Source organism: Rhineura floridana, chromosome 4, assembly GCF_030035675.1.
Source record: "Rhineura floridana isolate rRhiFlo1 chromosome 4, rRhiFlo1.hap2, whole genome shotgun sequence".
NCBI lineage: Eukaryota > Metazoa > Chordata > Lepidosauria > Squamata > Rhineuridae > Rhineura > Rhineura floridana.
This window is the reverse complement of record NC_084483.1, coordinates 23,031,477-23,047,123: the sequence shown is the minus strand read 5'-3', so window position 1 is coordinate 23,047,123 and position 15,647 is coordinate 23,031,477. Positions and strand designations below refer to the sequence as shown.

Sequence of the window (15,647 nt, the reverse complement as noted above, 5' to 3'; positions counted from 1 at the left end):
CCATGCTATCCACTGAGGACGGGGCTTCCCTTCTCTGAAACCAGCATGGAAATACAGGCTATTTGCTTCTTAGGAGGCCAACAAATGTATTTGCACATTAGAGTTAAGTCCCTTTAATTTTGTCGGATCTTATTATACAGCCACGAGAGTGGCCGTATACTATAGTCAGCGGGGATTTTTCACATTCCGCAATGTTAAATGGAAAATATGCCCCCATGCCATTCTGAGGCTTCCCATAAGCTCATTTCAAAACAAAACCTTACAAAACTTATAGTTCTGAACTCAGAAACGCTTGCTTAACAACCCTGTCAATTTTCATGGCGATACACAAAACAGTCAGAGAGAATCGAGAGTTCAAAGTCTAAAAAGAGAGAAAAAAACTCAGAGCCCTTTTGGACTTTTTTCTGCGAGTTCTCATAATCTGTTGAAATTCATTAAAAATCAGCCATGTTCACAGAGTACCTGTACTGACGTTGCCATGATTGGCTTTGAGAGAAGCCATGATAAATTGTTTTAAATTGTTTTTAAAAGATGTGTTTTTAAATTTGTATATTTGTTTTTAATGTTTTTAGTTATTGTAAACCGCCCAGAGAGCTTCGGCTATGGGGCGGTATATAAATACACTAAATAAATAGATAAATAAATAATGATTGTCCAAAGTGTAATAGAGGCCTGGTGTGGATGTGGCCAGGGACAGCTTTGTTTTAAATTTGGGTGGGAGGTAGGGTTGCCAGGTTCAGGGCCTGAGACTGATCCTGTATCTTTAGGAGAAGAGAAAGTCAGCCAAGTGCCGGTGTTCTTGCAACATTGTAATGGGAAAAACCACAAGGTAGAATTATCCTTTCCCCCTGCCCAACTATGAAAGATACAGAAGACGTCTTGGCTGGCATAGAAGTATATCCGATTCAACTCAATAATCATACAAATGATCAGACCTGCCTTTTCCCTCCTTCCCCTTTCCTCTTTCTCCTCCCCTCTTCCTTCTTCCGCCTCCCCTGCCCACTCCAGCCCTCCGTCCCTCCCCTCCAGTCAGTTTTACCTATCCTAAGCATGATTGCACGGGAGCAAATCCTACTGAACTCAATAAACATGCAAACGACCACATCTGTCCTTCTTCTCCCCTCCCCCTCCTGCCTGCTCCCATCCCAGTCCTCCCCTCTGCCTTTCCACCCCTCCCTCCTCCCTTCCCCATCCCCTGTGGTCAGTTTCACCTATCCTAAGCATCGTTGCCTGGGGTGTGTGTGTAAATCCCACTTAACTCAATAAGCATGCAAATGATCAATCCATTCTCAGCAAACTTGCACAGGATCCCATTTCCTACTTTCCGGATTAAAAAGCAGGGAAATTCACTAATAGGCAAAAAAAACCTTGCGGTTTAAGAATGTACCTATAGCCCACAGATATTTCTACCAAACTTTAAAAAGCAGCGAAATTGGGCAGCTATAGTGAATGCACCAGGGGAGCAGGAGACCTGAACTCCTCTCTGAGATATTGGACTGCCCTACAGTCAAAATGCAAACACCATTTGGGTTGGTCTTTCACAGTCCAATCCACTTGCTGTGTAGCTTGGAAGAATTTGGTAACATGTGCCTCTGAGCATATGGTGAGTGGTGGCAACACCTGTAATCAGCCCAAATAATAGAAACAAGACATGTGCTATGCTGATCTTGCTTTAGCAGGGAGGAAGCAACATTATTAAGACAGTTGATATAGTTCAGATGGTCACTTTAAATATGTCTGATTTACTTTGCAATTTTAGTGAAGTTTTCTATAGGAAATCATTTTCTTTTGCTTTTGTTTCTATGAATATGTGAAGTACAGCAACACTTTGCAAAATTTATACTAAAAAAACTCCAAACATAATTGTGGAATAATGGCACTGACTTCTGCAAAATAGTCTCCAGTGGACATCAGGAGTGTCTCAGTTTGCACAAGATAAAACAGTGGGAGGTGAAATATATTCTAGCAAAATTCTAGGTGTGCTCTATGTTTTTAATTGATCGTGAACACCTTGCCTTAAATAAAGTGGTTTAAACATAGTTTAAATAAATTTGACACAGATTTCTGGGATGAATAATGAGGGAAATAAAATTTTCTAGTTTAGATTCTCTGTAGAAACATTAGTAACACAGGAAAGAAGCAAAGTAAGAAGAACACCAACAAACATGCAAAAATATAATTCTCCATCTTTGGAGATGGCAGGTGTTGCCACCACTCACCATATGCTCAGAGGCACATGTTACCAAATTCTTCCAAGCTACACAGGAAGTGGATTGGACTGTGAAAGACCAACCCAAATTGTGTTTGCATTTTGACAACTTTGTAGGCAGTACAGTATCTCAGAGGGGAGTTCAGGTCTTCCGCTCCCCTGGTGCATTCACTACAGCTGCCCAATTTCCCTGCTTTTTAAAGTTTGGTAGAAATATCTGTGGGCTATAGGTACATTCTTAAACCGCAAGGTTTTTTGCCTATTAGTGAATCTACATGCAAGTGTAGGCAAAACTGCTGTATTTGGCCTTAGTCCAAAGAGACATGTTCTCTGTGGTTTAGTCTATCCATAGCAATTGATCCAGGAAAAAAAAATTACATCATTACAGTATAAAGGAACTGAAAGGCAAACTACACATTACAAATGTATATATCAAAGCCCCAATGCCCAGTTTCTGTTTTATTGACATAACACCAAACAACGGCTTAGCAACTGGGAACACCTCTCCAGGCTGGTGGTCCCTCTACCCATTTGCACAGGGGTCTCCTTCTCCATTTCCTCTGCTATGACATCTGAACTGGCAAACTACAGTTAGTATTGACCTGCATTTTGGGAGAATGTTACTGTAAATATGATAGTAGACCAGCTGTGAATACTGAGACATGCTGTAGTGATATTCAGGACTGATTCTTTAGTGAACAAATACAAGTTCAGAAAAGTTAGTTAAGACATCTTGTTTCAATACTGACTTAAAAGCAAACATATCTCTGAGTTATAAATAGAACAAATACTGAAGCTACTTTGATAGGGCTATTAATAGATTTAAATTTCTGCATTTCATTTTTGATTGTAGCAAGCAATCAACTATTGAATAATTTAATATAAATAGGCTAAGAGAACAAATTAATGATACCTTTCTATGGAATATGCTTCAGGAACAGACTCACTGATATTAATTGGCTTGTTTTGTATTTATTTACTTAATATATCACCTTTCCTCCATGGAACTCAAAGCAGCGTACAGTATATGAGGTTTCCAAATGGTCTTCCATCCAGTCACAGGTCAGACCCAGGCCTGTTTCTTTCAGTAAGGTTGCTCTGTCATGTTCCTTTAGACATGGGGCTATTTGGGGACTATTAATATTGGAGCCTAAAATAAACAGGGTCCCCTACTTTGACATATTAAGCTGTCAGCCTTACATCCAAAGTATGATACATAGGGATTCACTAAGATTTTTTTTTGGGGGGGGGATGCATTGGCTCACTTTGAGACTCTAGAGTTAACTTTGTCACCAGTATTTGTTCTGTATGTTGTTAGTGTATTTACAGTGCCCTATGGTGAATGGTCAAATCTACCTTCCATCAGATCAGACTATTGGTCCATCCAGCTCAGCATTGCCTACTCTGACTGGCAGTGGCTCTCTGCAGTCTCAGCACCTGCTAACTTGATCCTTTTAACTGGAGATGTCAGGGACCGAACCTAGGACCTTCTGCATGCAAAGCAAGTGCTCTGTAACATGAACTGTGGTCCGTCTATCCCTAGTGACAGGGCCTGGGTGGGGGGCTATTGAGCAGGGAATGGGCAAATTGAGAAACAACAGAAGGGTGGGTTGGTGCTAGGGGATAGGAATAGTCATTGGGTGGTAGGAGTCCCACTTTCCCCCAGTATTGGCTCTGTTCTTCTAAGTTATGCCAGTACAGAGGTATGCACTGCAGGGTGATGGTGGAGGGCTGCACCTGTTGAATTCCTGCCTCTTGGCCAGCTGTTAAAAATGATCAGCTCTCATAGCGGACAAAACCAACATAAAAACCAACAACAAAAAATTCTATAAATACATTCAAAGCAGGAGACCATCTAAGGAGACAACTGGACCCTTGGATGATAAGGGAGTCAAAGGTGTACTAAAGAACGATAAGGAGATTGCAGAGAAGCTAAATGAATTCTTTGCATCTGTCTTCACAGTGGAAGATATAGGGCAGATCCCTGAACCTGAACTAACATTTGCAGGAAGGGATTCTGAGGAACTAAGACAAATAGTGGTAACGAGAGAGGAAGTTCTAAGCTTAATGGACAATATAAAAACTGACAAATCACCGGGCCCGGATGGCATCCACCCGAGAGTTCTCAAAGAACTCAAAGGTGAAATTGCTGATCTGCTAACTAAAATATGTAACTTGTCCCTCGGGTCCTCCTCCGTGCCTGAGGACTGGAAAGTGGCAAATGTAACACCAATCTTCAAAAAGGGATCCAGAGGGGATCCCGGAAATTACAGGCCAGTTAGCTTAACTTCTGTCCCTGGAAAACTGGTAGAAAGTATTATTAAAGCTAGATTAACTAAGCACATAGAAGAACAAGCCTTGCTGAAGCAGAGCCAGCATGGCTTCTGCAAGGGAAAGTCCTGTCTCAGTAACCTATTAGAATTCTTTGAGAGTGTCAACAAGCATATAGATAGAGGTGATCCAGTGGACATAGTGTACTTAGACTTTCAAAAAGCGTTTGACAAGGTACCTCACCAAAGGCTTGTGAGGAAGCTTAGCAGTCATGGAATAAGAGGAGAGGTCCTCTTGTGGATAAGGAATTGGTTAAGAAGCAGAAAGCAGAGAGTAGGAATAAACGGACAGTTCTCCCAATGGAGGGCTGTAGAAAGTGGAGTCCCTCAAGGATCGGTATTGGGACCTGCACTTTTCAACTTGTTCATTAATGACCTAGAATTAGGAGTGAGCAGTGAAGTGGCCAAGTTTGCTGACGACACTAAATTGTTCAGGGTTGTTAAAACAAAAAGGGATTGCGAAGAGCTCCAAAAAGACCTCTCCAAACTGAGTGAATGGGTGGAAAAATGGCAAATGCAATTCAATATAAACAAGTGTAAAATTATGCATATTGGAGCAAAAAATCTTAATTTCACATATACGCTCATGGGGTCTGAACTGGCGGTGACCGACCAGGAGAGAGACCTCGGGGTTGTAATGGACAGCACGATGAAAATGTCGACCCAGTGTGCGGCAGCTGTGAAAAAGGCAAATTCCATGCTAGCAATAATTAGGAAAGGTATTGAAAATAAAACAGCCGATATCATAATGCCGTTGTATAAATCTATGGTGCGGCCGCATTTGGAATACTGTGTACAGTTCTGGTCGCCTCATCTCAAAAAGGATATTATAGAGTTGGAAAAGGTTCAGAAGAGGGCAACCAGAATGATCAAGGGGATGGAGCGACTCCCTTACGAGGAAAGGTTGCAGCATTTGGGGCTTTTTAGTTTAGAGAAAAGGCGGGTCAGAGGAGACATGATAGAAGTGTATAAAATTATGCATGGCATTGAAAAAGTGGATAGAGAAAAGTTCTTCTCCCTCTCTCATAATACTCGAACTCATGGACATTCAAAGAAGCTGAATGTTGGAAGATTCAGGACAGACAAAAGGAAGTACTTCTTTACTCAGCGCATAGTTAAACTATGGAATTTGCTCCCACAAGATGCAGTAATGGCCACCAGCTTGGATGGCTTTAAAAGAAGATTAGACAAATTCATGGAGGTCAGGGCTATCAATGGCTACTAGCCATGATGGCTGTGCTCTGCCACCCTAGTCAGAGGCAGCATGCTTCTGAAAACCAGTTGCTGGAAGCCTCAGGAGGGGAGAGTGTTCTTGCGCTCGGGTCCTGCTTGCGGGCTTCCCCCAGGCACCTGGTTGGCCACTGTGAGAACAGGATGCTGGACTAGATGGGCCACTGGCCTGATCCAGCAGGCTCTTCTTATGTTCTTATAAAAAGGGGGTGGGGAACTAGCCTGAAGGTAGAGACAGACCGTGGTTGCCCCTGGAAAAATAATCATGCTCAGTCAGGCATATGGTATCCAGATACATAAAAGGATTGTGCATGACCATCTACAGGTGCTGAAATGTCCTCTTCTACACAGTTATTAAAGGTACGAGAGCCTTGTCCTCTTTTGCACCAGGCCACCCCGCTCAAACAGCAGACAGATCCCCTCTCTCCTCTCAGGGACCCACCTTGCTGCTTCGCCTTTTGCCCTTGTTTGTACTCAGCGGCCCTCGACACCACCTTCCAAAATCCAAAACTCAACTTTAAAAAAAAGGGGGGCTGAGAGAGAGAGCAAAGAGAAAGCACACACGCACACACACACACACAAAACCAGTTCCTCATCACGCTGCTGGAGGGGGAAGGGCAGCAGCAGGATGATATGGAAAGGGAGCGTGCTAATGTGGGTCGAGCGCGCGTGAACACTCATCTCTCCTAACCCGGAAGCGAAGCGGTTTGTCTGTGAGTTTTGTTCCGGTGCGGTGGTGGTTGCCAAGGCAGCTTGAACAAGGGCCGTGTTGCCATGGAGACGGCCGTATGAAGTAGCGACTTCGGTCCTGCTAAGAAGGACAAAAAGAAGAAGAAGAAGCGAGAGAAAAGACCGACACGATGTTTGTTTATCTGAGCAAGAAGGTGAAGGGTTTCGAGGGGGAATCTGGAAAGGGGATATGAATGGGGATGCAGCGCAACAATCCCACTGCTCCACTTCCTTGAAATCTCGATTGTTGTTGCTGCTCTCTCGCTCTCGCTCTCAAAGGTTGGCATTAGCCAGCTCCCCCTGGATCTTTCTGTGCATGCTCCAAAGTTTCTTACTCAGCTAGACCCTACTCAAAAGTACTTCCTCAGAAGCACTCCATTTCGTGGGACATGTTTCCAAATGCTTACTTGTGTGTGTGTGTGTGTTCGGATTGCAGCCCGAATCTCATTTATTATACTTGTTGATCATCATGTATAAAGTGCCTAAAATGTACTAACGACAAAATTTACTGGGTATTGTACTCAGGTTTACAAACAGGATAGTCCGTGCACTACAGGCATACAAGCTAATACAGACAGGGCACATGAGGAAAAAGGCTTGGGAAAGAAAGAGTAATAAGAGTGCTCTCAGTCCTAGGACCACTGCACATATTTTTAAAATTATTTTTACACAATGAAATTAGTTTGTTTGTTAATAAAAACTACTCATTACCAATGGCCAATATGGCTAATATTTGTGTCTGGCTATCAAAAATAGGCTACCTTGCTTAATCACTCCACATGGTAACAACTACCTCTTCTGGCCCATTAACCAATACAGCAAAACGTTCTGCTGCTGAAGCAACTTTTTCAGCATTAAGTAGTTAATATTTACTGTTTTCAGTGGTCTTTTTCCCCTCCTTGATCTTCATGTTCCAGAAACCTTTTTATTTCTTTTATTTGTAGAGTTTGAAAAGGAATTGTCTTCCTAAAATTATTGAAACTGTCTGCAGCAGGGGCAATCTTTATATAACTCTTTAAAGCACGATGTACATTTGAAGAAGTTGTATAAGTCATAATGCCTGATTTGATTGCTAGAACAGTCTGTATTTTGTGGTTAGCAATTTCCAACTTGGTTTCCATTATCATTACAAAAATGTATTTCTTTCAGATTACAATTCCTGGTAATGTTAGGCTAAGATCTATTTCTTGGAGCAAGGACCAGGGCTATATAGCCTGCGGTGGAGAAGATGGTCTCCTGAAAGTTTTAAAATTAGAGACAAAAACAGGTAAGTGGCACTCCTTATGTTTCTTGGAAAACAGTACTACCACTTGCATGAGTACTAACTGGTTGGCATCTCGAGGTATGTAATGGTCTGTGTTTTGCTATGTAGGCATCCTGTCCTCTTGCTCCCTCCGTGGCCATGTGACTAGAGCCAGTGCAGTCACGCTGCTATCCTGGGTTACTGTAGCAGTGCAGTGCCTAGGTGTTTTGCTGCACCAGTGGAACATGACTTGGTACAAGATCCCTGGTCCTGACACTCAGTCTTACCTTTCTTTTCATTGCATGAAAGACAATAGAATAAGTGTGGTCACCCCTTTTGGCATTGTGAATGGAACATCAGGGGATCCCATACTAAACCTGCTTGCATAAAATGTGCCTACTGAATTTTTTAAAAGTCATACTTGTGTATTCATGATGACACAGCTGTGTAATATACCACTGCCCTGCTCATATAGAGTAATATTGCCCTAGTCAGCAGTTGTGCACTTTTGCTCTTCCTCTTGTCATTGCCTACTTGCTCCCTCTGTTGCAGCATTGCCCATTAGAGTATTAGCTAGAGTTGGCATTCATCACAGTGGCGCACCATTTCCCTGGCTGTTGCTGTGGTAGCTGTATACATTCATTTTTTCACCTTTGTCACCAGAAGAAGAATGTAAAGCACTGAGATTGGCAGCTGGTGTTTTCTTGCTGCATGTGCTCTAGCCGTAAGAGATTATGTGCCATGAAAGTCTCAGAGGTTACAGCATTCAGGAAGTCAGACAAGAACTTGATTGTGTCACAGGAGCCCAACTGGGCTTATCCCTGCTTAGTTCATTACTGGGAGGCCCTATCCACCAACACTCTCAAGACACAGAATTGATGCTTTGATTAGATAGCTTTATTTCAAGCAGCTGCTTGGGGGATTGTGCAGAGATACATTTCTCAAAACAAGACCCCCAACATGAGTTTTAGACCAACTTATATACTTTTTCAAGGTTGCATGATTACACAATTATCACATGATAATACATAACAATATGTCACTCATTCTCATACTTTGGCATGAGTTCTCAATACTTGGCATAAACAAGTAACTACAATTCTAAGAAAATACGCAATGTCAAGTTGACTTTTCCACTTCCTTTCAAAGATCTCTCTTTACCCCTCCTCATTTCCTTTATGACTCCCTTGACAAAATATGCCAAGCAAGCAAGCATTTTGATACTTTATATAATTCAGCGTTTGCCTTAGTTCTTGCACAGCATTTTCAGCATCTATTTTAAACAAATTGAGGCCTAGCCATTTTGGAAGGCTCACTAAAGCCTGAACCAATGTACAATTTCGCCCACAATTGTCTCTTTTAAACAAGAACAGAACAGCAACAGAAAACTCAGATGCAACAAGGTTCAGTGCCACCTAGTGACTAAACCATAAAATGACACTGTCCAATGTGTACCAGCAAACATATGTGAAGTGGCCATAGCAAGGGAGATGGGAGACAGGAGCAAACAAGTGGCTATACCATAGGGGTTAAAGAGGAAGAGCAGCTGTTTTGGTGAGTGGAGCAGGGTGTTGCAGCTACTCCCTAAATACTTAATTTTCAGGCTGGCCAGTGCAACAGGTGATATCATTTCTAATTCAAAGACAACCTGATGCTTTTTTCTTACAAAGTCTATCAAGCCTGCAAAGTCTTTTCAGGTTTGGTTTAGCTTTGTATGATTAATTATTCACTGGCCTTTTCTGCTCTAAATTTCTTGAGAGAGAGTGTGGGCTGGATTTCTGATATTAATAGCAAAAATATGCAGCCAGATCCTATGCATGTTTACTAATAAGTAAGCCCCATTGAGGAGAGGATTGAGTAAAAGTGCAGAGGATTGAGCTATTAACCTAATTTCATTTTTACAGCAATGTTGAACTAGTTTGGGAACTGGATTTTATTTCTTTTATCTTACCCTCTAAGAATCACATAGACGAAAATGCCACTTTATATGATAAACATTTACAATTCTGAAACTGGGGAGATAGTTCAAGTTAAGGATTGGATCCTAATTTCCCTTCCATGAATGGAATGAGACTTTCCTACCTTTCCCCTTCCTTTTGCTGACTCCTGCACCCTGATGTATCTGCTTCTGAGGGTTGGGGGGACTTTAAGAATGTATAGGATATGTTGTGGAGGCCTGCAGATGCCTTGTGCTACAGGAAGAGCAATTTAGGATTTAAGTCTATGCTTTTAAATAATGTTTACATTTTTGGTTTTAGATGAAGCCAAATTAAAGGGACTTGCAGCACCTAGCAACCTTTCAATGAATCAAACACTTGAAGGTCATACTGGTGAGAGTCTCTATAATCCTGCATTTAATGCTGTCATTATACTATATATGCATTTAACACTGTGCATTGTAGACTAGCTAATTGCCTGCTGAATAATGTTTTTGGAAACTGATGTAGTTTCATCGGTAATTTTTTTCACTTTATGCTTAGGAAAAATTCAAATATGTAGAGTATTGAATGATCTGTTTCTCTCTACTAATTCATTTATGCAAGAAAACAATTATTTGAGTTCAATTTTGTTTGGTATTCACTACTGCATGCCGGGACTCCTCCGTGGCACAGAGAGGTAAGCGGCGGTAACACAGCCGAAGCTCTGCTCATGGCCGGAATTTGATTCCAACGGAAGGAGGAAGTCGAATCTCTGGTAAAAGGGGTCGAGGTCCACTCAGCCTTCCATCCATCCGTGGTCGGTAAAATGAGTACCCGGCATATGCTGGGGAGTAAAGAAAGGACCGGGAAGGAATTGGCAATCCCACCCCATATAAACAGTCTGCCTAGTAAACGTTGCAAGATGTCACCCTAAGAGTTGGAAACAACTCGCACTATAAGTGTGGGGACACCTTTACCTTTACAGCATGCTATGATTATAGCAAATGAAATAAAGATCTTTTTTTTTCTTCCCTACAGACCCTCTTGGGTGTTAAGGTCAGCAGAAGAGATCCTCTTGGTAGTTTGCTACTCTCAGAAGTTTGGGGGGGGTAGTGCAGGAGAGGGCATTCTCTGTGGCATCCCTATCTTGTGGAATTCCCTCCCCACAGAGATCCATCCGGCACTTTTGCTAAGTTTATGGCAAACACTAAGACGTATCTCTTTACCCTGGTCTTTGACACCTGAGTTGTGTGTTTTCAGGACCCACCCTATTCCTGTGACTAATTTGTTTCAACTGTTTTTAATACAGAATTTTAAATTGTTGTAACGTATCCTGGGTCCTGCTGGTTAAGTCCAGGTAATAAATATAGTAGTAATTCTTTTGTAATACGTTATGCTGGAAAAAACAATTAAAGCACTATTGAAATGTATTTGCTGTGAAAAATGATGTGTTGAATAAATTATTGTAATGCACAACATGCATTTACTTATTTATTTTAATAATTCAGTGTATTTATAAACCACTTATTTCACAATACCAAAGTGGTACATGAGATTAAAACCATAAAATACAATGGAACAAAAATAAATATCAGTGAAAAGCATTGAATGATGTCCTTCCTTTCATGTAAGGTTCCTGAATCTAGCAGAGACTCCTGTTAGTGGACAGGGGAAGGTGATATCCACAAATTCCTTCTACACCCACAAAAATCTGTTCCAGGGCATTACCTAACGCTTTGGGCCAGTGGTTGTAGGAACTCCTACTTGATTGAAGGCCCTTGCATGGTGTGGCCTGAAGGTACATGAGGCTATCATCTTGCTGAAGTTAAGCAGATCTAGCTCTGGTCCATGCCTGGATGGGAGACCACCTGGGAACCACATGTATGCCACCTTGGGTTTCTTTATGAAAGAAAGGTCAGATATAAATGTTAAGAAAATAAAATAAAATAAATAATACAAATTTGCAGAAGTACTATTTCAGTGAATAGAAGAGCACAATTGGCTCCCAGCCATACTTTATTTCTTCTTTATGCTCTATATTTCTTTTTTATGCATGAGTTCACAAATCCTGTTACATTTCTTGTCGATGTATTTTTTTTAAATATGTGTAATTAATATCGTTGTGATCCAACAAGATAATATTCTATAATTTTTTAGGTGCTGTGCAAGTAGTGACTTGGAATGAACAGTATCAGAAATTAACTAGCAGTGATGAACATGGGCTTATCATCGTGTGGATGTTGTATAAAGGTAGATGATTTGTTGGAGATCGGCGATCATATCATTGTGGTATCTCAAATTACAGGTGTCTTTGATATTTGTACAATGCTTCTTATTGCAGGTTACAAAGATCCAAGTAGCATTATTTATTGTTTAGAATTCTTATTATGGATGTTTCAACCTGGGAGACCAGAGTTCGAATCCCCACACAGCCATGAAGTTCACTGGGTGACCTTGGGCCAGTCACTGCCTCTCAGCCTCAGAGGAAGGCAGTGGTAAACCACCTCTGAATACCACTTACCATGAAAACCCTATTCATAGGGTCGCCATAAGTTGGGATCGTCTTGAAGGCAGTCGATTTCCATTTTCATTCTAATTGATTTATTTTTATGTGTGCAACTTACCTTTTGCCCCTCTTCTCACCAAGAGCATATCTCTCTTTTAGTCCACATGTCTTTCATGCTATCAGTTTACCCCATATAGTTAGAATGTTTCTTTGCATTCTGTGTCATCGCAGCAGCAGCAGGTTTAGGGAAAACCACACACTTACTTCAATAGGCCAAAGCCAGAGCACTGGCACCACATTAGCAATTTTTTTTAAAAAAAAAGTTATATATTTTTCTATGAAATTTACACATCAAAAACATAAAACATCAAATACATGCATAAATATAGAACATTTCATTACTATTCTACATATATATATTTCAAACTGAGCGACGTGTCATTTCCAATAAACTTAAATAATTATTATTATGGACACAGTTACCTGATATAGCATTTGTCACTAGTCACAACTCTTTGCATATTTTTGGTAACTGCAACTTTTTTTTCATATACAGTATTGTTATTATTATTATTATTATTACATTTATATCACACCTTTTTTTCCTAAGGGCTCTAGGTGGTGTACAAACATGGTTCTCCCCCTCCTGCTTTTATCCTCACAACTCTGTAAGGTGGTAGATTAGTCTGAGAGACAGTGACTAACCCAAGGTTACCCAGTGAGCTTCATGGCTGATCAGGAATTTGACCCTGGTCTCCCAGATCTTAGTCCAACAGTCTAACAGCTACACCTCACCATCTCTAAACAGGGAATGAAATGCAGAAGTTTTATTCAACACTCTGGATTTTTTTTAATCTTAGTGTTGCTTTTCAACACCTAGCAAATGTGATTCGTATTGGAATTATGTGGGTTCTGAATGCTTTTTAGAGTGATGTATGCTTTTTGTTTGTTTCTTTAACTAAGGTAAATCTCTTACATGTTACTTGTTCTTACATGTTACTTTGTGGCATAAGGAACTATTTTCAGGTTTATTTTATTTATTTATTTTGCTCAGAAAACCTGCACATTATAATTCTGTTGGGAGGGTTTAAGATACCTTTCGTTTTAAAATTTGTATTATTACAATGATTTAAATAATGGTAGCTAACAGAGCAAGCAGAAAAACAAATGCACAGAATCACACACAGTATGACTATCAAGACTTTTTTGAATCATGCAGAAATAAAGCTACATCATCTGCATATAAATTAATCTTAAAAGTCCTCATGCCCCATCTTTACCGTCATTAGTTCAGTATTGCCTCTTATTGCTTCAGATAAGAGTTTCAATAGGGAGTGCAAATAATGGAGATAGAGGGCATCCTTGTTGTGTTCTTTTAAAATAAAATAAATCCAAATTCATACCATTTACTGATTGGTATTCATCATCTTGTTCCATGGAACACATTTACCTTCCAACCCTATTTTGTGTAGGATCTGGCCAAAGTAATGCCATTCTAGGTAATCAAAACACTTTCTCTGCATCCAGGGGGGAAAAACTCTGTAGGGATACTTAGATTTAGTTATTTTATGGATTATATTTAGAAACTTTCTTATATTCATTGAAAACGTGTGGTTTTTAATAAATCCAATTTGATATGTTGCTATATATTTTCCAAGTACACTGAGTCTTTTCGCCAGTATGGTAGTCCAAATTTTTAAAATCTTGATTCAGAAGGCCTCTACGTCTCTACTTCACTAGGATCTTTTATCTCTCTTTCTTTTTTCTTTTTTTTAGGATTATTTAACAATTGTAACAGTCACGTTGGTCTGTTTAGCATAGTAAGAAAGCTTGAAGTTTGGACTCCTAGCCCCATCTTTTCCATAGACCCATACAGTTTTTAGTTAATACTTAGCCTGTTTTGTTCCAGATAAAAATAGATACAATTTTTCAACCGTCTTCTCTATAAAAATTGGTGTTTGTTTGAGGGGATTATTTTCAGCAGCACATCCATTTTAATTGTATTTACTCTTAATATAAATAAATCAAGAGATGACCACAGATTTAAGTCGTAATTAATTTTATTTTTAAGAGATTAGAAAATTAGTTTTAAATGTTTCTTATTATGATTTAACATGTTACCCAGATTATGTATCCAGGGCTGGTGGCAGTCATGACTGGGCCCCAGTATGACTGGGCTTGCAGTACTGTTTGCCCCAATATCTCCTCCTGATACACATGGCATGGGGCTTATATAGGCCTGCACACTCCACCTACCTCTGGCACCAGTGTGCACACACTATGCACATGCCTGCCATCAACCAAGGGACACCCCTGCCGCCATCTTGGGTGATGGCAAGCATGTGCACACATTGTGCAGGGCCCGCACACTGACTCACTAATGTGACTGGTAGGTGAGGCAGGCTGGCTTATTTATTTAAGCCTGCAGTGCCTGTATCAGTGGGGTGCCTGGGAGCTCCAGCTGCATGATCTGCCGCAGCCCTGGTCACATGACCTGACACTGCTGCAGATCACAGAGCGGGCTGCACTCTGCTGTACACTGGCGCCAGGCCTGAATGTACAATTTTTTGTTAAATTATTCCAGCTGGCTTACTTCGATTAAAAGAATAGTTCAGATGAAGAGTAACGATGTTAAAGATATGGCTAAGTATTTATTCTTTGGTTTTAGGTTCTTGGTATGAGGAAATGATCAACAATAGAAATAAATCTGTTGTTCGAAGTATGAGATGGAATGCTGATGGACAAAAAATTTGCATTATATATGAAGATGGTGCTGTAATTGTTGGTTCTGTGGATGGTAAAGTATTCATATTATTAGCACATAAAGTATCCTTGTACTAAAGACAAGACTCTTCTAACATTGTTCACACTGAATTATGATTCACAAACATTGCAGATGAGTTAGCATTTGGTAGAATTGTGACTCTAAAAATAATTTGTTTGACAAGAGCTGCTGAGCCTCTTGTTTCAGTTTGCAACTATTATGCTGATGGTACCTGACCACAATGAGATGGGGCAACAGCTGATAATGTCCACTGCTTGCACAGTGGGATTTTTGGTTTCTCTTATCCCCCTTCCAGCCCCCCATGCATTCCCCCCAAATCTACTATGGAGAGCCTCCCAACATTCCAGATTTTGGAGCAGATTTTGGGCAGGTGCAGGGGGGAAGAGGGAAGGAGAAGCCCCACTGCATGAACAGAGCCCTACTTGTGCTACTTTAAAACCCACCAATGGAGGTTTTTTTGTACTGCATTTTTAAAGCTTTAGTGAAAGTTTAGAAAAATGGACTTAAATTCACTGAAGAAAAAATAAATTCTTTGCTGTGTTTTGGGAACAATAAAAGAACAGCATTTGAAATTAGGATATGCCTAATTTACCAGGTGGTTTAAATTTAACACATGAATACCACTTTAATATGCCAAGTAGATTTATTGGAATTATGTGTAATTAGATTCATGTGTATCTAGTCTGCTAATAGTTG

General features: G+C 40.4%; 1 protein-coding gene across 2 annotated transcripts in view; it reads left to right on the top strand.

The window, feature by feature from the left end:
* Nucleotides 1-6,475: 6,475 nt before the first annotated feature.
* Nucleotides 6,476-15,647, top strand: part of WDR35 (WD repeat domain 35) — a 55,670-nt gene continuing 46,498 nt past the window's right edge. The window contains exons 1-5 of one of the 2 annotated variants that reach the window (XM_061622645.1): nucleotides 6,476-6,653; nucleotides 7,648-7,765; nucleotides 10,000-10,071; nucleotides 11,818-11,910; nucleotides 14,835-14,963. In XM_061622645.1, coding sequence (XP_061478629.1) covers nucleotides 6,630-6,653; nucleotides 7,648-7,765; nucleotides 10,000-10,071; nucleotides 11,818-11,910; nucleotides 14,835-14,963 — 436 coding nt within the window. In that variant the 5' untranslated portion in view covers nucleotides 6,476-6,629. Of the gene's footprint in view, nucleotides 6,654-6,682; nucleotides 6,778-7,647; nucleotides 7,766-9,999; nucleotides 10,072-11,817; nucleotides 11,911-14,834; nucleotides 14,964-15,647 lie in introns of those variants that run through there. The other variant, XM_061622646.1, reaches the window with a different exon arrangement.